The 22,949-nt window shown below is 44.7% G+C and overlaps 1 protein-coding gene across 1 annotated transcript in view; it reads right to left on the bottom strand.

The window, feature by feature from the left end:
• Positions 1 to 2,462: 2,462 nt before the first annotated feature.
• The window catches only part of LOC147623437 (beta-amylase-like), a 37,372-nt gene continuing 16,885 nt past the window's right edge, over positions 2,463 to 22,949 (bottom strand). Inside the window, exons 7-9 of the mRNA XM_086821584.1 lie at positions 3,843 to 4,052; positions 3,502 to 3,741; positions 2,463 to 2,973 (exon numbers count right to left, since the gene is read on the bottom strand). Of these exons, the coding sequence (XP_086677710.1) occupies positions 2,620 to 2,973; positions 3,502 to 3,741; positions 3,843 to 4,052 (804 nt within the window). The 3' untranslated portion in view covers positions 2,463 to 2,619. The remainder of the gene's footprint in view (positions 2,974 to 3,501; positions 3,742 to 3,842; positions 4,053 to 22,949) is intronic.

The raw sequence follows: 22,949 nt of genomic DNA, 5'->3' as shown, positions 1-22,949 counted from the left end.
TTTTGGAGGAAAGAAATGGTTTTTTGTGTAATCCTCATAGCATATCATTTCCTTTCATTTTTGTGCTTATATTCCTCATTCTTTTCATTCATTTTGAGTATTTCTACCTTGAAAAATTCCCCTCCTTTTTTGGGGAGAAAAAAAATTGGTTTTTGGTGTTTCTATAACATATGATTTCCTTCCATTTTGTGCTTATATTTCTCATTTTCCTCAATTCTAAGCATTGGTTGAGATATCTTCATAATTGACAAGCCTCTAGTAGAAGAGATGGGTTTGAAGAAACTTTAAAGTGCAACGTGGGATTTTTTACTTTTAAGTACCATTTTTGGAGCTAAAAAATCCATCTTTGTGTGGAAACAATCTATGTACATCAACCAATGGTCGTAAAGTGTGGAAACAATCTATGTACATCAACCAATGGTCGTCAATATCTCAAGAGTGAGAGAAATAACGTTGAATTATTTTATATACGTGGTATGTTTCTTACTAAGTGTATTATTTTCTTGTGGTTAAAAAATATTCGAAAGTTGTTTTCTCTTTGTTGACAATATGTTTTAATAGAGAGGGTTATGTGCTTCCTTATTGACATATAGTGAGAATATTTGTTTTCATTTCACCTAGGATATCATTTGTACAAAGAAAAAAGATATACACTTTCAACTAGATCTAAAGTATGGTTTTATGAGAAGTAAACATGGCACGATACGTAACATTGTAGTATGTTCATCTTTGGTTAGAGAGTGCAATATACTCAATATACCCCCTCACTTATCAGCCTCCTTAGTTTTTGAGATTAAGAAGTTTTGTTAAATATGTTTGTGAGGACCATATTGGTTCATTGGGATACACTAGAAGGCTTTTTGATTAGTTGTACAGTTTCAAAGTTTATTGCAAAATAGTGATAAAGGGATTAGATCACTTGCATAAGAGCACATGAAGCTCTCAAACTCATTAAACACAAAGGAAACAAATTGCAATAATTTGATAGACATAGTCCCATGAGGTGCAAGTTCAAAATGCCCAATTGTCTACCAACATTGATAATGTGGAGAAAAAGCATAATAAGTTGCAAAGCAAAATTGAATCATTACATATCATTGAGGCCTCATGAGCATATGAAACAGAGGAAGCCAATTGAAAGACGTGTCATTAGAGGTGGTCAATGGAAGTATCAAATTAAAGCGTGCATGGCATTTATGATTCTTCTTGGTACATAATTACATGAATAAATATGGTAAGAATAGTATATTTTTATCTCAAGAACATTAAGCAAATGTTCATGACTTCAAGCAATAATATGGATTGCTCAATTGGGAGCCAAAAGACATGGTAAATCTCCCCTCCAATGCCCTTAGATGCTAAGATAACTAGTTGTTGTGTAAAGTGTTGTAAGTTGTAAGAGATCTCAACAATGAAATGTGAATAAGCCAAGAATAGGAACCAAGAAAAGATTAAACAAATTCAATATATAAGTAAGTGTCGTAAGTTGTACGAGATCTCAACAATGGAAAGTGAATAAGCCAAGAATAGGACCCAAGAAAAGATCAAACAAATTCAATAAGATTTTGAATGGGAGCTTAAGGTGGTTGCAAAGTATCTCAACAATGTGGATAAGCCAAGAATAGGAACCAAGGGAAAAATCACAAAAATCCAATAAATAAATAAGATTTTGCATTAGGTTGGACATTTTAACATCTTGAAGGTTTTAATTTTAAAATCAATGATTTGATAAAACCATTCAATTTCCATAGTACAAGTAACCTATTTGCTTTGCCTTTTTTAATCACATCACTCCATGTTGTTTATGTTATCTTCACAACCTCTTCAACAACTGCTTGTATACATTTGGCTTGCCCTTCCTAGATATGACTTAATTAGACTCTAGCTTCTAGCTAGTGACTCACTTGGCTACCAATATTATCTGGTTATCATTTTTCACTTCCATCTCTACAATGAAGCATTAAACCATTGCTTTGTCAGGGGGGGAGAGAGAGATTTACATAGAAGCAAGATAGTCCATATTCGATCTAATTCAAGTGGCAACAGCAAGGAAAGGACTTCCTTTTTCATGTAACATATAGATGATGTTTGGAATATCCTGTGAAACATAACTCTTAGTAACCCCACACAAGATATGTATCCATTGCCTTCACAAGATTAGAAGAGTTTAAGCCCAATAAAGGGAACCCCCATCGTGTGTGTGTGTGTGTGTGTGTGTGTGAGAGAGAGAGAGAGAGAGAGAGAGAGAGAGAGAGAGAGAGAGAAAATATACCCATTTCTGCACCGTAGTGCAAAGAATGGGACTTGAACTAGGGATCTCTCAATTACAAACCCAATGCATTAACCACTCTGTATGTGTGCGTGCGCGAGCACGCGCATGTGTGTGTGCGCGCGCGTGTGTGTGTGTGTGTGTGTGTGAGAGAGAGAGAGAGAGAGAGAGAGAGAGAGAGAGTCCCTTGAACTTGGAAATCAATCAATGTATATCATTTCATTGTGTGTTGTCAAAAAATGGTGGCTGCTGCTAGAGCGATGCTTCAACCATTTATGTACATGATGGCCAGTGTGGCATGTGTAAAAAAATACATATTACAGCCATAAACATATACGAGGAGTGTAAACCTAGAGAGAGAACCCGGGAAAATCATCATTGCTGGTAGGATCATCCATCAGAGTGGCATTATCAACTTCTTGTGTGAATTGGCTGGTGGGCCTCGAATCCCTCCATAGCCATGCTACTAAATTGAAAGGAAATGGTACAGAAACATCTTCCACTTGGGCCCCCAAACCCCCTCCTGGTGCATCCTGAGAGAAAAAAGGTTCTCTTTTTTCCTTTGGGGCAAGTGGCACATGATACTGATCCAGTGGCACCGAGGCCACAGGTACAGCTGGCTCCTCCTGAAAAGTATCTAGAGGTTTTGAGCGTTTAAGAGGTACTCTCGGATGGAAAAAATTCTCGGGTTCTGGGTGATAATCCTGGAAACATCACACACTGAATAATAAGCTTCATCCTCTCACTTGCCAGGCACTTGCTGCAGATTCATAAGCATAGTTTGGATCCCCCACCCCAATATTGTCTGCATGTGCATGTGCATATGTGTTCCGGCAAATACGTTCAGAAATTCAAAAGAAAAATGTGCTATGAATGCGTGGATGTGGTAATATTATATGTGCACAATCTCATGCTTGGACCAATTTAACAAGTGCATGCGTATGTGTGTGTGTTTGCTGAAACACACACACAAAAATGTTAGTGTGAAGGCATCAATGCAGAAATTTTGCATGTGCCCATGTGCGTGTGAATGCATCATCTTCACACTCAGCAGGCACACTCTGTAGATTGCAGAGCACAGTTTAGATCCCTGGGCCCAATCATGGCGCAGCACTGTCACATGTGCATGCATATGCAAATGCCTACGTGTTATCTTTCTACACACTCATTCCAAGGTAGAATGAAATTGCAACCATCGTTTAATGATACGAAGGCATCTTGCAGATACATACCAGACCAGCATGCATTCGCCGTACAAACAAGATAAATTCCCTCCAGTTATTTTCTTGCATCAGGTCCTGACCAAGCCTCAGATAGGTAAAAGAGTAAACCCTTCTCTTGGGAGGACTCTCTTTACTAATACCATCTGGCCTTGCGTTCCGCAAAATCTGGTCAAAGGCCGCCCGATCAAAACGTGGCAATGCATTCTCACAAGACACTTCAATCCCTTGCTTCCATCCAGCATTCAAAACCTGCAGGTCATACAAATGTGATTAATCATTAGCCTATCATGCTCATAACAATACATTAAAAATGATGATGATAAAATGCCTCTGTGACTTCTGTACTCTACCTGTCTCACAAGACCCTCAGGTCCACACCTGGCTGCCCAATAATGCTCCTCATCACGCATCTCAATACATGTGAAATTCAGATTGGCTCTGTGCCGTGCAAGCATCTTTGTGATAGGCTTGTATCCATCTCTTTCTCGAAGATTATAATATCCGGCAGCAAGCTCAGCAGCATGGTTTCTAGAGTTATACCACCAGTGGATACCTGCTATCTGCCATGCATACACGTTTCACATCTGAATTCACCATCAACGATGGTATATTGACACTGTGCAAGAAAGCTACAGAGTTGGGGCCTTCAAATGCAGAGTAAACGTGTGCGTGCATACACAATGTGTGTGTGTGTGTGTCAGAGGGGGGGGGTCCGTTTTGAAATACGATATGGGAAGGGAACTACAAACATTGTGGCAAATGCCTTGAACCTATTGGATATTTCAGAGTCTAGTAAGTGTCCAGTGGTGTGCAAACACTTTAGGTGTGAACACCCTCTTATTAAGAGAACATAAGATAGGGCCTTGGTGCCTATATAAAGCATTGTACATGGTGGAAGTATTATCATAATACAATCATTCTTGTGCTGTGCAACAACTCTCTCTCTTGTGTGTTATCAACTCTCTCTCTCTCTCTCTCTCTCTCTTTTCCACCCATCCATCTCTATGCACCAAGTCACCATGGCTTGATCTCTCCATCCCTTCTTCTGCTCACACTTTCTCATGGCTGAAACCATGTTCACCTACATGGTAACAGAGCCACCTTTGCTATGTTTCATGTGCCATCATCACTCCTTGTGCAGCACCAGCTGGTCGGAGGCAGCTGCCATTCCCAAAACACAAGCATCTACAATCAGTCCATACTAGCAAACCCTCATAGCTGTCTCCGACCAGCACCAGCCGGTCGGAGGCAGCTTCCATTCCCAACACACAAGCATCTACAATCAGTCCATACTAGCAAACCCTCATAGCTAGATAATGCAGCCTTCCATCCACTATTGGTCACCACCTATGTTGCCGCCACCTCTGCCTGCTGCATTTTTTTCTGAACTGTGTGTTTTCTTGCTGCTGCCATCATCTTTGCTGCATTTTTCTCCTATGCTATGCATTTCTCATCAGTGCAGCCATCTCTCACCATGAGGGACCCCTCAGCCATAAATGCAAGCTACTGAGAGGCCTATTGCAGTTGACAGCGGCTATGAAGCAAAACCCAGGTCTAACCAGCCTGTAGAAGCATAAACACACATCACAAAAAGCTGTCCAACAGATGCTACATCAGAGGGCCAGCATTCAGCATACAAACGCCGCCCTAACAGGATCATCTCTTCATCATCCTCATCAGTCAGCTTGCAAAGTCACATCAACTTCAGAAGATTTGGAGATTACCACACACGTGGTAAAATCAAAGCTCTCGTTCATCAGGTTTGCAGATTTTTTTTTAATTTTTCAATAAATGGAATTTGGGGATTTCACATAAATGCTGATTAAATCCTCAAATCATAGGCATTGCCTCAGCAAAAAATTGAGGCTTTCCCCAAATTTGGAAAAAACGAAAAAATTGAAGCTCTGGAAGCCACAAGAAATTGGTGCTTTCCACCAAAAATTAGGGCAAAGTTGGCCTAGTTACAACTTCCACCCCATTTGAGAATTTGGGAGTTTTCTCAAATGTTGAGAAAATCATCAAATTGAAGACCCTACACCGACAAATTTTTGGGGCTTTTTCACAAGAAAGCCGCCTTCATCAAATTGATCATGCTACATCAACAAAAATTTGGGGATTCCTCATTACAACTTCCAAATCGAGCGTCAACGGGTACTTTGCCTTGGCCCTTGAGCCTAAAACGATAGCCCAAGTGTCAACCACTTGGCAATAGCATCAAAATAAGATCTTCATTGACATTGCACTAGTGTGGGGAGTTTTTCAAACTTCCAAAATCATCTTCTAGTTATGTACGAGTCATGGGTTCTTTGCTCGGGAAGTCTCCCAAAATCTGAACATTTTGTAGTCATGGGTTCTCTGCCCGGGAAGTCCCCCAAAATCTGAATATTTTGGATGTCTTTTTGTAAGCCTTGTTTCTATAAAAGGCTTGGTTACTTTTTATCATACTTTCCCTACTTAGAGCCATGGGGTTTTGTCTATGAATAGACTGATGTAGGCATTATGTATGGTCAAGCTCTTGTATCAGGCCCGACATGAAGTGTCGGCATCATTGCGTTCTTTTGTATCAATAATTGCAGTCTAAGAGCCCAAATCATCTTACTGAAGGTGTCTCTCTTAGATGGCACTCCTTCACTCCGACGGGGGGTTTGTTGGATATTTCAGAGTCTAATAAGTGTCCAATGGTGGTGTGTGAACACTTTAGGTGTGCTCTTATTAAGAGAACATAAGATAGGGCCTTGGTGACTATATAAAGCATTGTACGTGGTGGAACTATTATCATAATACAATGATTCTTGTGCTGTGCAACCTCTCTCTCGTGTGTGCTATCACATCTCTCTCTCTCTCTCTCTTCCACCCATCCATCTCTATGCACCAAGTCAGCATGGCTTGATCTCTCCATCTCTCTTCCACCCATCCATCTCTATGCACCAAGTCACCATGGCTTGATCTCTCCATCTCTTCTTCCACTCACTCTCTCACGGCTGAAACCATGTTCACCTGCGGAGCCCTGGCTTTGTGAATATGCCAAGTTTCACAAAAATTTACCCTCGTATTTACCATTTGCTCAAGTCTTTTGTAGAGATGATTGATCTTTTGGAGACATGGCTCGAGTCCAAGGGGCAGCCCCAAGAGGGTAAAATGACTCACTTCTAGGTGGAGAAGAAAAGGATCAATATACAATTCGGAATGGATTATTATTCCAAAAGGAAAAAACTTGTGTCCTAGATGTTCAATATGTAATTAAAAAATCACTTGTCAAAAGTCATGACAAGCATTGCTTGACAAGAGTTCAACTAATGTTGAACTTGCTCAAAATGGCCAACAAAGCTAACAAATGTAGAGCAATATGTGTTTGGTTGTCAGCAATGCCAAGTCAATAAGGCAGAAAATTTGAAATAGGGAAGGTTGTTGCATCCATTAGAAATCCCTCGGAAGAAGTGGCAAAGTATTTCCATGAATTGCATTCTTGGGCTGAAAACTTACTGATGACGGTTGACTTAGGATTTCCAAACATAAGGATGAGGTAGACCAAACATCAGCAGAATAATCAAGCGGACTGAAGACAACTATGAAGCTACTTCGGAAGCCTTTATGCACATCCAGATCTGCTGAGGAAGATATAAGACTAAAGGTTGAATGCTGAAGAAGACTTTGGGATGCCTCGGACTGAAGCACAATGAAAGTAGGGACGTATCTCAATCCTCGCCCCACCGCAACAAGTCCATAGCAGCCCCACTCAGCAGCTACACTCTTGCGCGTCCAACTGTACCGGCATTGAAGTCTTGATGTGGCATGCTAAAGCATCATTGATCAAAACCCCCTTTTTTGGAAACCCTAATTTTTTCCGGACATTATCTATAAGGGATTAGATACTGGCATAGAAAACTCTCCTCTGTTAAGACCTTTATAGCGTATCATGGCTACCTACATGCTCATTGAAAAGTTCAATGGGGAAAGTTTCCACACTTGGCAGACTAAGCTAAAGTTTAGTCTCATGAGGGAGGGCCTGTGGCCTTTCATTGAAGGGGAAGAGAAGATAATCGAGAATGAAGATGCAGCTCAGAAAGCATGGCTTAGAGATCAAAGAGCCTTTGGTCTCATAGCCCTTGGTCTCTTTGATAATTTTATGCACCATGTTGTAGATCTCCCAACCTCCAAAGAAGCCTATGAGAAGTTGGACGAGCTTTTTGTGGCTCAAGCAAAGAACTCCAAAGTTTCTTTGCAAATAGAGTTCTATGGTCTTATGGTGCAACCACATGAGAGCTTTAATGCTCATGTGAACAGGATGAAGTCCTCAGTGAAGCATCTTGCAGGTCTAAAGGTACAAGTGGAAGATGATGTGGCCCTTGCAGTACTCATAAAGTCCATGCCAAAAGAGCTTTCCGGGAACCTCATCACCACACTGAAGAACCTGCCAAATATTACCTTGAAAGAGGTCATAGCCTCCTTCAAGGAAAAAGAAAGGAAGATTAAGAACAAAGCGGAGGGGGACAGCTCCTTCACAAAGAAGAACTTCAAAAGTATAAAGTGTTCCCTTTGTGGTAGAAACAATCATGCAGAGCAGGATTGCTATTTAAATACGCCTTGCAAACATTGTGGGAAAAAAAACCACAATGAGAAGAATTCACAAGAAAGCACTGACCAGTCTTCATACTCTGCAAAGTTTGTATCTTCTTTGTAGGTTTCTTCTTCCTGTGTGACGGCTTGACTACCATTGTACTCTACTCCAAGTACATAACCAAATACAACTTCTAGTGAAACTATGTCATAGACGTAGATTTATCCAAATGAAGTGTGTACTAGGATAACGCTTGAGGGGGAATGTTGGAGAACAAGCCTTATCCAAGTACAAAAGAATAAAGATGTGTGAATAGCCTCTATAAGGGCTACATGTGTATGTGCGTGTGAACCCACTCTTAGAGTGGTTTATATACCTATAATGACTTAAACAATGATGTCATACAAGAGAGGCCCTAACTTCTAAGCCAATAAAATCATTGTACTAGATTGAAGTAAAATACAAGTCACATCATTGAGTCGTGCAATCTCTCTCTCTTTGAGTACTGTCTTTCTCTCGCTAACTCTCTCTCTCTCTCTCTCTCTCTCTCTCTCTCTCTCTTCTCTCTGTTCCTCATCAAATTTCATAGCCATGTTTGTCTTCAAGTCTCCATATCTCTCCATTATGCATGGCTGCCAAGTAGTCTGCCAATATATGTGGGTACTCGTGGAAGAACTCCTTGTCAAGCCAAATGGCTTCGTGAGTGCCTCGGCCCTTGAACTTGGTATAGAACTCTCTAACATAGACACAAGAAACGCCGTTCCCTGTGGTTTGGAACAGCAGAATGCTATTTCCCTTTCATATGGAACGCTAGAACGGCTCGGAACGGGTGCTAACGTGGCATGGCCTAGGGAACGGTTCTTGCCATTTCATGAATGGCGTTCCCGTTTCTTGAACGACGACCTGGCATGCAACAACCGTCTTGCTGCAACTTAAGGTACCTAATATAGTACCTAAGGGCATTGCAAGGGCCAAGATAGCCAAGGGGAAAACTTCAATCAAGGTGAAAAATGTAGTCAAGATTCTATCTTTATTTTCTAATTTACATCATTCTAATAAAGCAAATACACTATTCATGGCGGGGACCCTACAGAGGGTATTTGTGACCCAATAATGTGTCCTCTTCTCCCTCCCTCCCTCCCTCCCTCCTTCCCCCTCTCTCTCTCTCTCTTTTTTTTTTTCTCCCCTCCCTCCCTCCCTCCCTACCCCCCCCCCCCCCTCTCTCTCTCTCTCTCTCTCTCTCTCTCTCTCTCTCTCTCTCTCTCTCTCTCTCTCTTTTCTACACATCTACTTCAGTTTTGTGCATTATATTCGTCCGTGAAAGATTTCTGAATTCTGAGCATTGAAGTTACCGATTCGACCATGAAGCTTCCGCATGTTACATTGGTATCAGAGCCTTCTTCAAGTGTGAAGATTTAGCCAGAAAAACCAGAAAAAAAGAAAGAAAAGTTTTTTCTCGCTTGTGTGGTTGGTTTCTAGACTCCGATGGACCACCCCTTTTGGTGTGACTCTTGTCCCTTGAAGGACGGTTGGTTTTCAGTCTCCGGAAGCCTCCAGAAGTCTCGAGACCGCACACATAGTGGATGGTCAGATTGCCCTCCGAAAAGGAAGTGCATTTTCATGCTATGGCGATCCACGTCGATGAGAGAGAACGACAACCTTGGGAACAAAGTGCACCAGGCAGTCCTTCTAGGGCGGTAGGCATGGGTGTACAGGAGATGTTCTAGCAGATGATGCGAGCAATCGCAGAACAGGGTACCAAATTGAAAGAGTAGAAGGCGCAGATCTTGGCCCTAAAAGAGCACACCATTCTCCAGCTCCTATTTTTCCATCTCCTATCTTTTGAAAGGGTACGACCACAACCGAGTTCAATGCTCAAGTTGTAGATGCGAGCAATGGAGATTCGACAGATGGAAGATCATGCGGCAGTAGCCCGTGCTGTTGCACATGACGACGCCAGGCGACGTGTGAAACACAAAAGATACCTTGCGGCTTTGGATGCAAGAATGACACCAGTAGCTTCCTCGAGTCTTTTCTTGAGAAAATGAACTTTAGTAAGTATAACGGTAAACTCAACCCCCCAACTCTTTAGTCCTGGTTACATCAGTTTGAAGCTTATTTTGCCGCAATTAGAAAAAGTGATACTGACAGAGTGATCTTGGCTAGTTGGTACTTGGAAGGTGAGGCCATTCCTTGGTGGACCCAATGGACTCATGCCCACACCAGATTAGGTATGGCGGCTTATGTTTGGGGGACGAGTTTGTCCTCGACCTTACGCGGCGGTTTCTACCGCCTCACTACCTTGAGCAACTTGAAGATGAGTTTAGGAGAGCGCGTCAAAATGCACAACCAATCCTTCAGTTTGCCAATAAAATTTCAAACTTATGTTTGCAGTTGGGCTTATCTGACAAGGACAATAAAGGTTATGGCCTTGACACGCAAATCCAGTGGGAGGTGCATAAGTTTAGGCCAGCCACCTTCGAAGGCGCACTCTTGCTTGCGCAGAGTGCCGAAATGAAGCACATGTTGTGAAAAATGGGAGAGACAAAGCTAAAACTGAAACTGAAATGAGAGCAAGACTAAAAGGAAACACAAATCTTAGACATACCTTGAGATGAGTGTAGACAAGACACAAGATTGATGCTTTCATTGATGTGACACCTACAATATATAGGTGAGAAGTACAAGATTGAGTAGACTGACTTATGGGATAAATGTAGAGGTGCCACATGGCACTAGACTCAAGACACAAAGACTCAACTGAAACTAGACTAGAGAAATAGTACACCTAGTGTGCACTTATTTCCAACACCCTCCTTAAGTGGACACTAGGAGGAAGACAAAAAGACAAGACTATGACATGACAAAAGATAAAACCAAGACAGAGAGACTAGACAAGGATTGAGAGACAAGCTAGAAGACAAGATGGACAAGACTAGAAGACAGACATAAAGACTGATAGACTGAGAGACAAGACATGAGAGACAAAAGATCCTGAGACACCCCTCCTCAAGTGATATCCTCATATGGGTCCACAAGGGTAGGGACAAGAGTGGATCATAGACAGACAGAGAGAGAGACAATCAGCCAGTAGAGTGGTCCCACAGAGAGAGAGAATGTCAGATAGACATGAGAGAGACTGACAAATAGAAGATAAATGGGGACATAGACAAAAAAATGCCAAGATAATGTGGGTAGCTAATCCACAAAAGAGAGACATATAGACTGATAGACAGAGTGTCAGAGACATGTGACTGTAAGATCACACAAGATAGACACATAGACAGAGAGACTGACTGATTGTAGATAGACAGAGAGATGGACCTAGATAGATAATCCCTCCTCAAGGTCAATCCTCCTGCTAGAGTGGGTAATGCAGGGGTGCCTCTTGGATAGGGACTAAGATAAGTCCATGTAGACAAATAGACATGATATTACCCCATGATCTACATCATTGGTGATCAATGGTGGTAGATAGCATGAAAGCATAGACAAATATGAGAGAGATGGGAAGGTCTTACCATATTTGGCAGTGTCTAATCCCGTACATGAGAGACAGATAGATGAAGGGAAGGTCTTACCACTTGCTGAAATGCAAGGGCAGTGTCTAATCCCGTACAAGATAGAGAAGTAAATGAAATTCAGTATTGAGATTTTTATTTTTTATTTTTTATTTTTTTATTTTTTTTATTTTTCAAGAGATAGAGAGTAGACTGAAATAGAACACAACATACACTTGATTGCTGATTTAAATTTGCTGCTGCAGGTCTGGCTGGTCCAATGGACAGCTAACCCACATGTGAAGATGGAGAGGAAATGGGTAATAACAAAGGGGAAAATGCCTTTTGCACAGATGTTGCAAATCAGGTCCAAAATCAGCATTGGAGTTTACCTTCACAAAAGGAGGTGTCGAGCTGATGTCGAGAAGACCAGAGATCCAAAAATGGCGAGTTGTTGCATGAGTTGAATATCCAGGAGGTCCACGACTTGAGAAGACATGTCAACCAGGAGAGACTCCAGCTATGGAGGGTGAAAAACATCCATTGTGGTGAATGGATAAGAGAGAGAGAAAGAAAGAAAGAAAGAAAGATTTTATTAACGTCTTCCAAAAGACCGAACTCGGCCTATGAGACAAATCGGAGTACCTGTATGGGGTATCCTCTGTCATCCCAACAAAATGAAAAAGAGACAATCTCAAATGAAAGAGACAATGGTTGCAGCACGTACAATGATAATAGATTGATGATGGACAGGAGTAAGCGGGGTGCGAGCAGGTGAGCAGTAGGCACGAAGAGGTGGGTGACCTGCTGCAGCAGCAAGTCGATGAGACAGACAACAAGCAAAGGTGGCAGTGACTAGGTGGGCAGCGTTGCAGCAAAGCGACGCAGCATTGTGATAGGTACAGGTGGGCTGCAGTGGCGCTAAAAGATTTGATGGCAGCAGACGTGCCTTTATTTTGGTCAGCGGAAAGAATAAAAAACACACAGTGGTTTCAGTGGCGAGGCAGTGATGAAGCAGTTCAGAAAATGGAAAGAAAAATGCAGCATAGTAGCACTGCTCTGATACCATGTTGTGAAAAATGGGAGAGACAAAGCTAAAACTGAAACTGAAATGAGAGCAAGACTAAAAGGAAACACAAAGCTTAGACATACCTTGAGATGAGTGTAGACAAGACACAAGATTGATGCTTTCATTGATGTGACACCTACAATATATAGGTGAGAAGTACAAGATTGAGTAGACTGACTTATGGGATAAATGTAGAGGTGCCACATGGCACTAGACTCAAGACACAAAGACTCAACTGAAACTAGACTAGAGAAATAGTACACCTAGTGTGCACTTATTTCCAACAGCACAATGGCGGGCAACTCCCAAGGCAACTGCCTCGGGGGAAAAGGCTAGAACCAGACGAGGTCTTCCCCAGGACAGAGCACGGGAGCCTCTAGCTCCAAGAACTCGAACAATGCGCCCAAGCTTACTCCAGACCAAAAAGTTCAGGCAGGCAAGACCGGTGGCAAATTGAGTGCTAAGAAGATAGCTCAGTGCAAGGAGGGTAGGTGCTTCTTTTGTTATACAAAAGGACACACTTCTAGGGAGTGCACTAAGAAGATTACCACTCCACAGACAACCACCCCAACCTCCATGGTGAGCCCAGCTCCCACACAAACCCCAATGTGACTATCCCTAGCTCTTCGGATCCTAGTACTTCGGTTGGTGCAATCATTATCCGGGAGCTTGAAGATAAGCACAAGGGCACCCAAGACTAGGAGTATGAGCGCAATGAATTGCTCGAGACCTTTGGCTACATAGGTAACCAGAGAGTCGTTGTCTTGTTTGACAGCGGCACAGAGGATGTGGTCACGCAACAGGCCGCTTAGCGAGCCCGTTTCGTCTTGACTTCGGTGGACAAGAAAGTAGAGGGTTTCCTTGCCCCTCTTGTAGGAGGGGCAGACATAATTTTGGGAATTTAGTAGTTTCACAAGTTCCAGCCAGATATCGATTGGGACAGGCACACTTTTGAGATTAGTCAGAATGTGTCCAAAGCCCCAGTGACGATTAAGTGTGAGCTAGGAATCCCGAACTTTCCTCTCATAAGCCATTTACAAGCTAAACGAGCAATCTGGAAAGGCGCACACTGTGCGATGATTTACATCCAGACTGCCCAGACGGTGGCCAGTACTTTAGAGAAGTACTAGGTTCTCCATGACAAGTTCCAGAAGATTTTTCTGTTAGCACATTCATCCCCAGGTTTCGCCCATATTTGGTGTCCCTTTTGGTCCCTTTTCAAGGCCCTTGATTGTGGGCTGGCCACCCCTTTTATTATATATTTTTCCTAGCCTGGATGTATTTTCCCTAGTCTGCCAGCTACATCATCTCCAGTCGGCCAGTTTATCATGTCCAGTCGGCCAACCCCTCTTGCCTATAAATAGGTGGACTGGCCTGTCACTTTTCCAACTTGCCTAGTCTTTCTTTTGCTCCCTCACTTATGAGACACTTTCTGTCTCTTGCTTGGGACTGTATCACTTCAGCGTATTCAGCATAGTTGCTCCATATCTCTCTCTCTTGCACTCTCTGCTCAGCACGCTCTAGTGCTTATTTGCTTCTGCTCTATGCACTCATTCATGGTATCAGAGCTCCCGGCTTAGCGATTCCCTCTGGTGCCCCAGATTGTGCCCTATCTACAACCCCTTCACCTCTACGTTTTTCTCAGATTTGCAGCCCTCTGGATGCTGCGTTTTCTGGACAGTTGCTCCATATCTCTCTCTCTCTCTCTTGCACTCTCTGCTTAGCACACTCTAGTGCTTATGTGCTTCCGCTCTGTGCACTCATTCACTTTCTTCGGGACAATCTCCCTCCCCAGCTCCCGCCGTCTAGACCGGAGGACCACAGAATAGACCTCCTACTAGGCGCACATCCCCCGAGCAAGTTTCCATACCGCCTTTCCAAGGCAATGGAATCGGAGTTGGACCGCCAACTCTATTGCAATTTCGCTTCATACGTCCCAGTGTGTCGCCATTTGCAGCATCGATCCTGTTTGTCAAGAAAAGGATGGATCTTCTCGATTGTGTGTCGATTGTCGTGCACTCAATAAGTTGACTATCAAGAGTAAGTTCTCGATGCCTCGAATAGATTATATTCTCGAGAGGCTGAATGGGATCAAGGTGTTCTCGAAACTGGACTTGAAGAGTGGGTACCACTAGGTGAGGATTGTTGAGGGAGACAAGATAGCCTTCCGTACGGAACGGGCCCAGCCAAGAAAACGATTAATTCATCTCATAATTCACAAGGGATTGCTTCATTCCGGTTTTTTGATCCTGGAAAAAACTTTTTGATTGGCTCGCTGAAGCTCCCGCCCCTCCCTGCTCGCGCTACCTACACACCTGCGCCCCTCCGCCTTCCTGCCTGCTCGCCCCCTCACGCCCCCCTCATCCCTCGCGCCTCCCCCTTGCCCCCCCGCCTGCCTTCGCTTCTGCGCCCCCCTCCCTCGCTGCACTGCCCGCCGCCCCTCCTCGCCTTCGCGCCCCCCCCCCCCCCCCCCTCTTCTCACGCACCTCCCCTCTGCAGCGCCCCGACCCCCCCCTCCACCAGCTCTTTCTCCCCCCCCACCCCTCTTGTGCGCAGCTCCCCCCCCCGGGCTACTCCTTCGCCGCTTCGCCCCCCCCTACTTTTTCTTTCTGATTTCCGCCCCCAGGGGGGTTTTTCCTTTTTTTCTCCGGCCTTCATCTTCCGCCTCTCTGTGTGCAGCTCGGTTCTTGCAGGATCTCCGCTTTCGCCTCGCCATAGCTTCAGACTCTGATGGAGGCTCCTCCCGCCCCGCCTCAGAGGGACTCCCCCGCAGCCCCCTCGCCCGCCCCTGAGGACACCCCCATCAGGCTTTCTCTTTCGCCAGAAGAGGAAGCGAGCCTCACCGCAGAGGTGGACGCCTCCAAGCTCATTCCACCATCTGCCGTATAGTCGGCACTCGCCCCAGCAGAGGGGAGATCCGGGATCTTCTCCAGGCCCGCCTTCTTGCAGATGTTGGCAAGATCCTGGACGTACAGTTACTGGGCCGTGGACATTACTAGATCGAGTTCGAGACTGCCCAGAGCGTGGCCAAGGTCCTAGCCATGAGTCCCCTTGACATCAGGGGTGCTCGGGCTTTCTTCAGACCTTGGCAGCACAGCTTTGACCCAGCAACGGCGGCTGAGCAGGGAGAGCGCCTTTTCCATGTTACAGTTTGCTTCCCTGGACTCCGCCGGGAGTATCTTCCACTCCTCTCGAGGCTAGGAGCATTGGTGGGCTCGGTACTAGAGACTGGCCCCACAGCAGCTTCAGTGGTGGCCAGAGCAGCTGGGCTACCGTCGGTCAGAGTTTTGGTGTCTGACATCTCCTCCCTTCCTAAGGTCATTCAGCTACCTAGGATAGGGGGGGGATGGATTGATCAGAGAGTGGAGTTTTTGGGGCTCCCGAACCAGTGCTTCATTTGCAGGCAGGTCGGTCATCTGGCCAAGGCTTGCCCTCGCAGGAGACCCCGACCCTCACCACAGCAGCAGGCCCCTGATGGCCCGCCCACAAATGCGGCTCGGCAGGCAGCCTCCGGGCCACCTGCTCAGGCCACAGAGACCTCGGAGTGGCAGCCTGGACAGCGGCGCCGTCGAGGGAGACAGTGAAACCGATCCCGTCAAGTGGGAAAGACTCAGTTGGACACCTACACGTTTAATAGCACAACTTTAAAACCACAAATATGAAATGGACAACTTAAAACAACTTGAAATTTAAATGAACAGAAATGGAAAGATGGACACCAGCACTGGGGCCGGAACGGGCCGACCCCCCCCTCAATATATGATATATTTATTGGGAGTATTTAAAGAATACAATGCTCCATGGGTTCTGAGAACCAGATAATGTCCATGTACATATGAAAACAGTACTAAACGAATAGCTCGAATTTCGATGTAGAAGCTCGAAGCAGATTGACCACTAGTGTGGTCCAATCGCTACGGTCCTGTGCTTTCACTGGACTCCGCGGAGAGCACCACACTGGTGTTCCGAGACCACGCACAGACAGGCGCTCTCGTACTAACGCCTGGCTCTCCCGATCTCAGCACCTTTGGACCGAGGTTCGCCCATATAGCTTGGACAACCCGGCACCGAACGGGTGTAGGCCGAGCGGGACGAATCTTTTACCAGATTTAAACATTAAATGCTTTACTCAAATCTGAAAATCACTTACTTGTAGTTGGTTGATAGAAGACCAAGACTTGTGGAATGATGAAGCCACTCAGGTGATGCGAAGTCTTCCTTGTAGAACACCCGTGGAGTGATGTACCGCCACAAAGGACACAGCCGCCTCTTGCCTGGTTGCTTCAAGTGGGGACAGCCGCCAGTTATCACAGCCGCCTAATGTAGCACCAACTTGTAAAAGAGGAAGACGACTGGTTGCAGTAGTGAGCACAGCCGTCAGTATGAAAAGGTGGCGCAGCAGTCTGGAGGTAACGGCCGCCTGCAGAAGGAAAGGCAGCGTAGCCTTGCTAGAGATAGAACACACAGCCGCCTGTAAATGGGCAGCCGTCAGCCTGTGGTGCAGTCGCCTGTAGAGATGAGCAGCCGCCTGTGGAGAGCAGCAGCATAGGCAGTCTCCTGCAGGTTTCAACGCAGCCACCAGCAGCAGGGTTCAGCCGCCTCTAGAGGGGCAGGCGCAACAGTAAGGAGATGGGTGGCCACCTGCTGTGCAGTTCGCAGCCAGCCGCCTGGGGACAGGTTCGTGCAGATTATAGGAGCCGCCTGCAGCAAGCTAGTCGCCAGCCGAAAGAGCAGCCAGCGCCGGTTGATGAAATTCACCCCGCCAGATAGATGCGATGGGATTAACGCTTGAAGGGGAGATTTCTTTTTAATAAAATTTCATGTGGAGTTAACCTTAGTGTTGTCCTCGCTTGCATGTGGGGGATTAGTGGGGGTAGGTGACCATGCCCACCCCCACACTCACTTAAAAGTGAGGCTCCCCACCTTGGCCCCAAAGTGGGTGCCCAAAGGGGGTGCCCACTTTTAAATAAGTGTGAACCCCTAACCTTATAAATCAAAGGGTTAGAATTTAAAACATTAAAACAACATGTACCATATACTTACCACTTGTTCACATGCACTGAAACTCGTCAGAATACAGGGCAGACTTCACGACTCACTGGCAGGCGTCCCCGCTCAGCAAGTAACACGTCAGGCAGGCAAACACACAAATACATGTCATGCGAAAACAGTTTCAAGCATGCAAAATATGTGTGCATGTGCAAAAAGTAACATGGACATATCTCCCGTTCATGGAACATGTACAAAATATCTGTCGGCACAAAACTGGCACGACATAAAACATAAAAACCTGGTCTTCCTATGGAGTGACAGTCCCATAGGTAAGACACAGTTCCAGGCACGAGTTTCCCTAGGTGTGACAGTCCCATAGGTAAAACACGGCACGAATACTGGCTCTTCCATGGCGTGACAGTCCCATGGATCGAACACAGTCCAGGTCATACACGGGTGGCACTGATCTGGCTCCCGTCCATACGACACCATCCTGCTAACACACGGGTGGCACCAGTCTGGCTCCCGTCCATGTCAGCAAAATACTGGTCTCTTCACACGAGACACTGGCCTGGCCTCAAGTGAACGAGACGCAAAAAGTGGAGATGGACCAAATGGTCGGCCAATTGGTGACATCCCCCCGGGCTTCTAAAGAGTTGACCTCAACTTAAAAGCCTCAAGATATGCCTGCAACAATTGCGGATAATCTGCAAAGTAATCTTCATTTACCCATTTGGCATCAATAGGCAAATAATTCTTAAACTTCACAAGGTATCTCCTGGAAAGCTTTCCTGCAGGTAGCTTTCTCTCCTTGTGAAAAACAATCTGTTCTGGCTGGAGGATCTCCTCAAGCTCTTCAATTTCTGGCGGATCTTCTGTGACAGGCTCATTAGGATCTGGCTCCACATATTTCCGAAATAGACTCACATGAAAAGCATTGTGAATCTTCCAATGACTAGGTAGAGCAAGCCTGTAGGACACTTCATTGATTTTGTGAATCACCTTGAAGGGTCCATAATAGCGAGGAGAAAGCTTAGGATATGATCCTTCTCGTCCTGGCCTCTTCCGAAGCCTAGCCTTCTCAAATTTCAGCAATACCCAATCACCTTCTTTGACTTCCATGTCCCTTCTATGCTTGTCAGCAGCCATTTTATGCTTATCCTGAGATCTTGCAATGGCTGTCCGCACCTGACCAAAGGCAACATCTAAGTCACGAACATATTCATCAGCTGCAAAAATTTCATCCTTTGTTCGAAGGATGGGTGGCAATACCACTCTGCCATAAATAATCTCAAACGGAGCCTTTCCTGTGGAAGCATGGATTGTATTGTTGTAGGCAAACTCAACAAGTGGAAGATACTTCTCCCATGCACTCTTCTGATCTGCCACATAACACTTCAATAAATCCAACACAGCTGAATTCGCAGCTTCACTTTGGCCATCCGTTTGGGGATGATAAGCTGATGAAAACTCAAGCTTAGTACCCATATTATCAAACAAAGCCCTCCAAAATAGGCTAGTAGTCCTGGGATCTCTATCCCCAACAATGGATTTAGGCATACCATGATGCTTGAAGATATTAGCAAGAAAAAGCTTTACCATATGATCAGCTTTAATGGTTTTCTTGACGGGCAAGAAGTGAGCTTGCTTGCTAAACCTGTCCACAATAGTCCAAATAGCATCATTCCCATGCTGGGATCTAGGCAAATCCATAATAAAATCCATCGTGATACTTTCCCAAGGTTGCGAGGGAATAGGCAATGGCTGAAGCAAACCTGGAGGCTTTTGCCTGTCAAATTTCACCTTTTGGCAAGTGATACATGCACGCACATAAGCCTCAATGTCTTTACGCATGCTTGGCCAAAAGAAATACCTCTGAATCATGCGAGTAGTAGGCATAATACCTCTATGACCAGCATAAGGTGGAGCGTGACATTCGTCCATAACCTTTGGACGCAAATCCTTCACCACACATAGGCAATTATCCTTCATGAGATAACCCTCGTTGATAACATAAGAGGCATGTGAATGACCAGCCATCAAATCAGTCCATACATGGCAAAAATCAGCATCCAAATGATACAAATCTCTCATAGCAGATAGATCTCCATGAGAGGCCACTGAGACTGCAGCAATATAAGGCCTCCTAGATAGTGCATCGGCCACTACATTTTTCTTTCCTGGAGTATGCACAATCTGAAAATGAAACATGGAAAGAAAATTCGCCATTCTCATTTGCTTCTCTGAAAGCTTGGTTTGAGATAGAAAGTATCTCAAGCTTTGATGATCTGTCTTGACTACAAATTCAGCCCCAAGAAGATAATGTTTCCAAATCTTTAAGGCGTGAATTACAGCCAAGAGCTCTTTCTCATAGATATCCATATGAAGCTCAGCATCATGCAAACGACGGCTCTCGTATGCAACTGCATGCCCTTCTTGATTTAGGACAGCTCCTATGCAATCACCACAAGCATCACATTCAACCACGAATGACTTGTGCAAGTCAGGAACAATCAATACTGGACCACATATGATCGCATTCTTGAGCTGCAAGAAAGCATCCTGTTCCTTTGAAGTCCATTTGAAAACAGTTTTCTTCTTCGTGAGATCATGTAGAGGAGTGGCAATCATAGCAAAATGCCTTATGAAACGCCTGTAGTACGAACATAATCCCAGAAAACTACGTACTTGATGTACGTTTTGCAATTCGGGCCAATTCCGAATAGTCTCTATCTTTGCAGGATCCATTGTAACTCCATCTTTGGATACAATATGTCCCAGATAATGAATCTCTGAAAGGAAAAACTCACTTTTCTTGGCATTGACGAAAAGTTTATGCTTCCGCAACTCTTCGAACACTGTGACCAAATGAGTTCTGTGTTCCTGCTCATTCTTTGAGAAAACCAAGATATCATCAAAGAAGACTCCTGTAAACTTGCGATGGGATCGGAATATCCTATCCATCATACGATTAAAAGTAGCAGGAGCGTTGGTGAGACCAAAAGGCATTACCAAGAATTCATATAATCCGAAGGCTGTCCTGAATGCAGTCTTATGGACATCTTGTGGCACCACGCGTATCTGGTGATAACCACTCTTCAAATCAAGTCTGCTAAAGCAAGCTGAGCCATCAAGCTTATCCAAGATATCATCAATACGTGGAATTGGAAATCTATTCTTGATGGTAAGCTTGTTCAAAGCTCTATAGTCCACACACATACGGAATGATCCGTCCTTCTTTTGAACAAGAAGTACAGGAGAGCAGTAAGGTGAGGAACTGGGCTGAACCAAACCTTTCTCTAAAAGCTCGTTTACCTGCTTCATAATTTCTTCTTGTTGTGCAGCACTTACTCGGTATGCGGGTTTGTTAGGTGGAGAACTACCTGGAACAAGATCTATGCGATGATCTTCGGGCCTTTGGGGAGGTAATTCACCTGGCAACGAGTCAGCAAAACAGTCGTTGAATGCATTAAGAAAATTCAGCCTATCATTAGACATAGCATCCACATTTTGTTGATTTGGCACAAGACTATCACGCACAAAAACCAAGTACGCAGAAAGACTCTTTTTCATTGCTTTATTAATTTGGATGTGTGATACAACTGGGATGGAATCCCCTTCTTTGCCAGCATCAATAAAATGCATGCGGCCTTTATGCATAAAAGAAATCATATTAGACTTGTAGTCTTTGCGGGGCTCAAGCCTATGATGCCACGGCTTGCCCAACAATACATCACATCCATTCAGAGGAGCAACTAAGAAATGCTCATTGTCAAGGTAGCCCTGTATATGAATACGCAACTTCCCAATCAAAGGGGTAACCTGCACCTCTTTGCCAATAAATGCAGCTTCAGCTTCAATCTGAGGTCCCATGTTTTCAACCTCAATTCCCAATGCAGCTGCCATTTGCATAGAGATGAAATTGTCAGTTGCACAGTCATCAAACATGAAGAGTGCGGGCTGATCCTTGATTTGCCCCCAAGCCTTGCAAACCATACGTTCTTTTGCATCATGACCTGTATTACCTTGCACATCAAGAACTGCATGAACATTTGCTTTGGTGTGCTTGTCCTCGTGCTTTGGTTTGCGATCTGGGCATTGCCGAAACATGTGGTCTTTGCTACCACAAGAAAAGCATTTTCCATCCTTAGCATATTGCTCTCTTTGCTCCGGGGTTAATCCAAATTTGTTCTTTCTTGGGCCCTGTTCTTTATTTTCAGCTTTACCACCCTTGTAGGACTCCCGGAAGTTCTTTTTAGATGGCTGTCCGCCCTTTTGCTGATTTGGGACAGCCTTGTCCTTCGCCTTGGAACCTCCTTGATCCTGCTTGATCTTGAGCACCAATTGCTCTGTAGCAAGGGCAGAAGCTGTGAGTTGTTGCAACGTATGTTTTGGGTGCAATTCAATACCCGATCTATAAGCAGGTTGCAATCCAGAACGAAACTTCCTCTTTCTTTCATCCTCTGTGATTAGCATGAAGGGAGTCACTTCCAGCAACACTTTCCAAAATTTATTAACATACTGTTGCACACTCTCATTATCTTTTTGTTCCAGCCTATCCCACTTTTGAGTGAGAGTTTGCTCTGCATTGGGTGGCAAGAACTGAGCATAAAATCTATCTTTGAATTCCTTCCAAGTAGAGATGGGATCCTTGGTGATCTTTTCGGTGATCCACCAATGGGCAGCAGTGCCTTTCAGAAACATGCTAGCATGGCGCACCTTTGACTTTTCTGTAAAGTCCTCATCGCTAAAAGCAATGTCGAACTGTGCCACAAACGCTAACACCTTAGAAGCATCATGTTCACCATGAAAGACATCAAATTTGACAGATTTATCACCTGCTTTGAACTCCTTGAGCTTCCTGGTATGAGGCTCATGGTCCTCTCTTTTTCTTTTCCCCTTATCCAACGGGGTAGCCCTGTCTGCATGGGCTCCATGGGCCGTCATAGAAGCTTCATGGGGCACGGTGGCATGTGCTCCACGAACTCGAAGCTCAGATGCATGTGACTTACCTGCATATGGCATGGTCTCTCCATGAGACAACTCAGAAGGCAAAATTTTTCTGGAAGTAGTCCTGTCACCATGAGATACATATCTTGCATGCATGTGACTCTCATGCCCTCCATGAGCACTGGCATACACAAATCTATCAGGCTTAGTGCCTTGTGGAGAGGATGCATGACGAGAGGTGACAGTCACCTCTTCCTTTTGCATAAAAGATTTCAGCCTCTGGGATGCGGGATCTCCATGCTTCAAACGAGGTGGATTTCTGAATTTTAGCTCTCCGTCATCCCCCTCTTTGATATCACCTTTACGAAGGAGATAGGCAAGTGCCAAC

The sequence above is a fragment of the Cibotium barometz genome, chromosome 27 (genome assembly GCF_041138505.1).
Source record: "Cibotium barometz isolate CiBa-2024 chromosome 27, ASM4113850v1, whole genome shotgun sequence".
Taxonomy (NCBI): Eukaryota; Viridiplantae; Streptophyta; class Polypodiopsida; order Cyatheales; family Cibotiaceae; genus Cibotium; species Cibotium barometz.
This window is presented reverse-complemented; position numbering and strand designations above follow the sequence as displayed.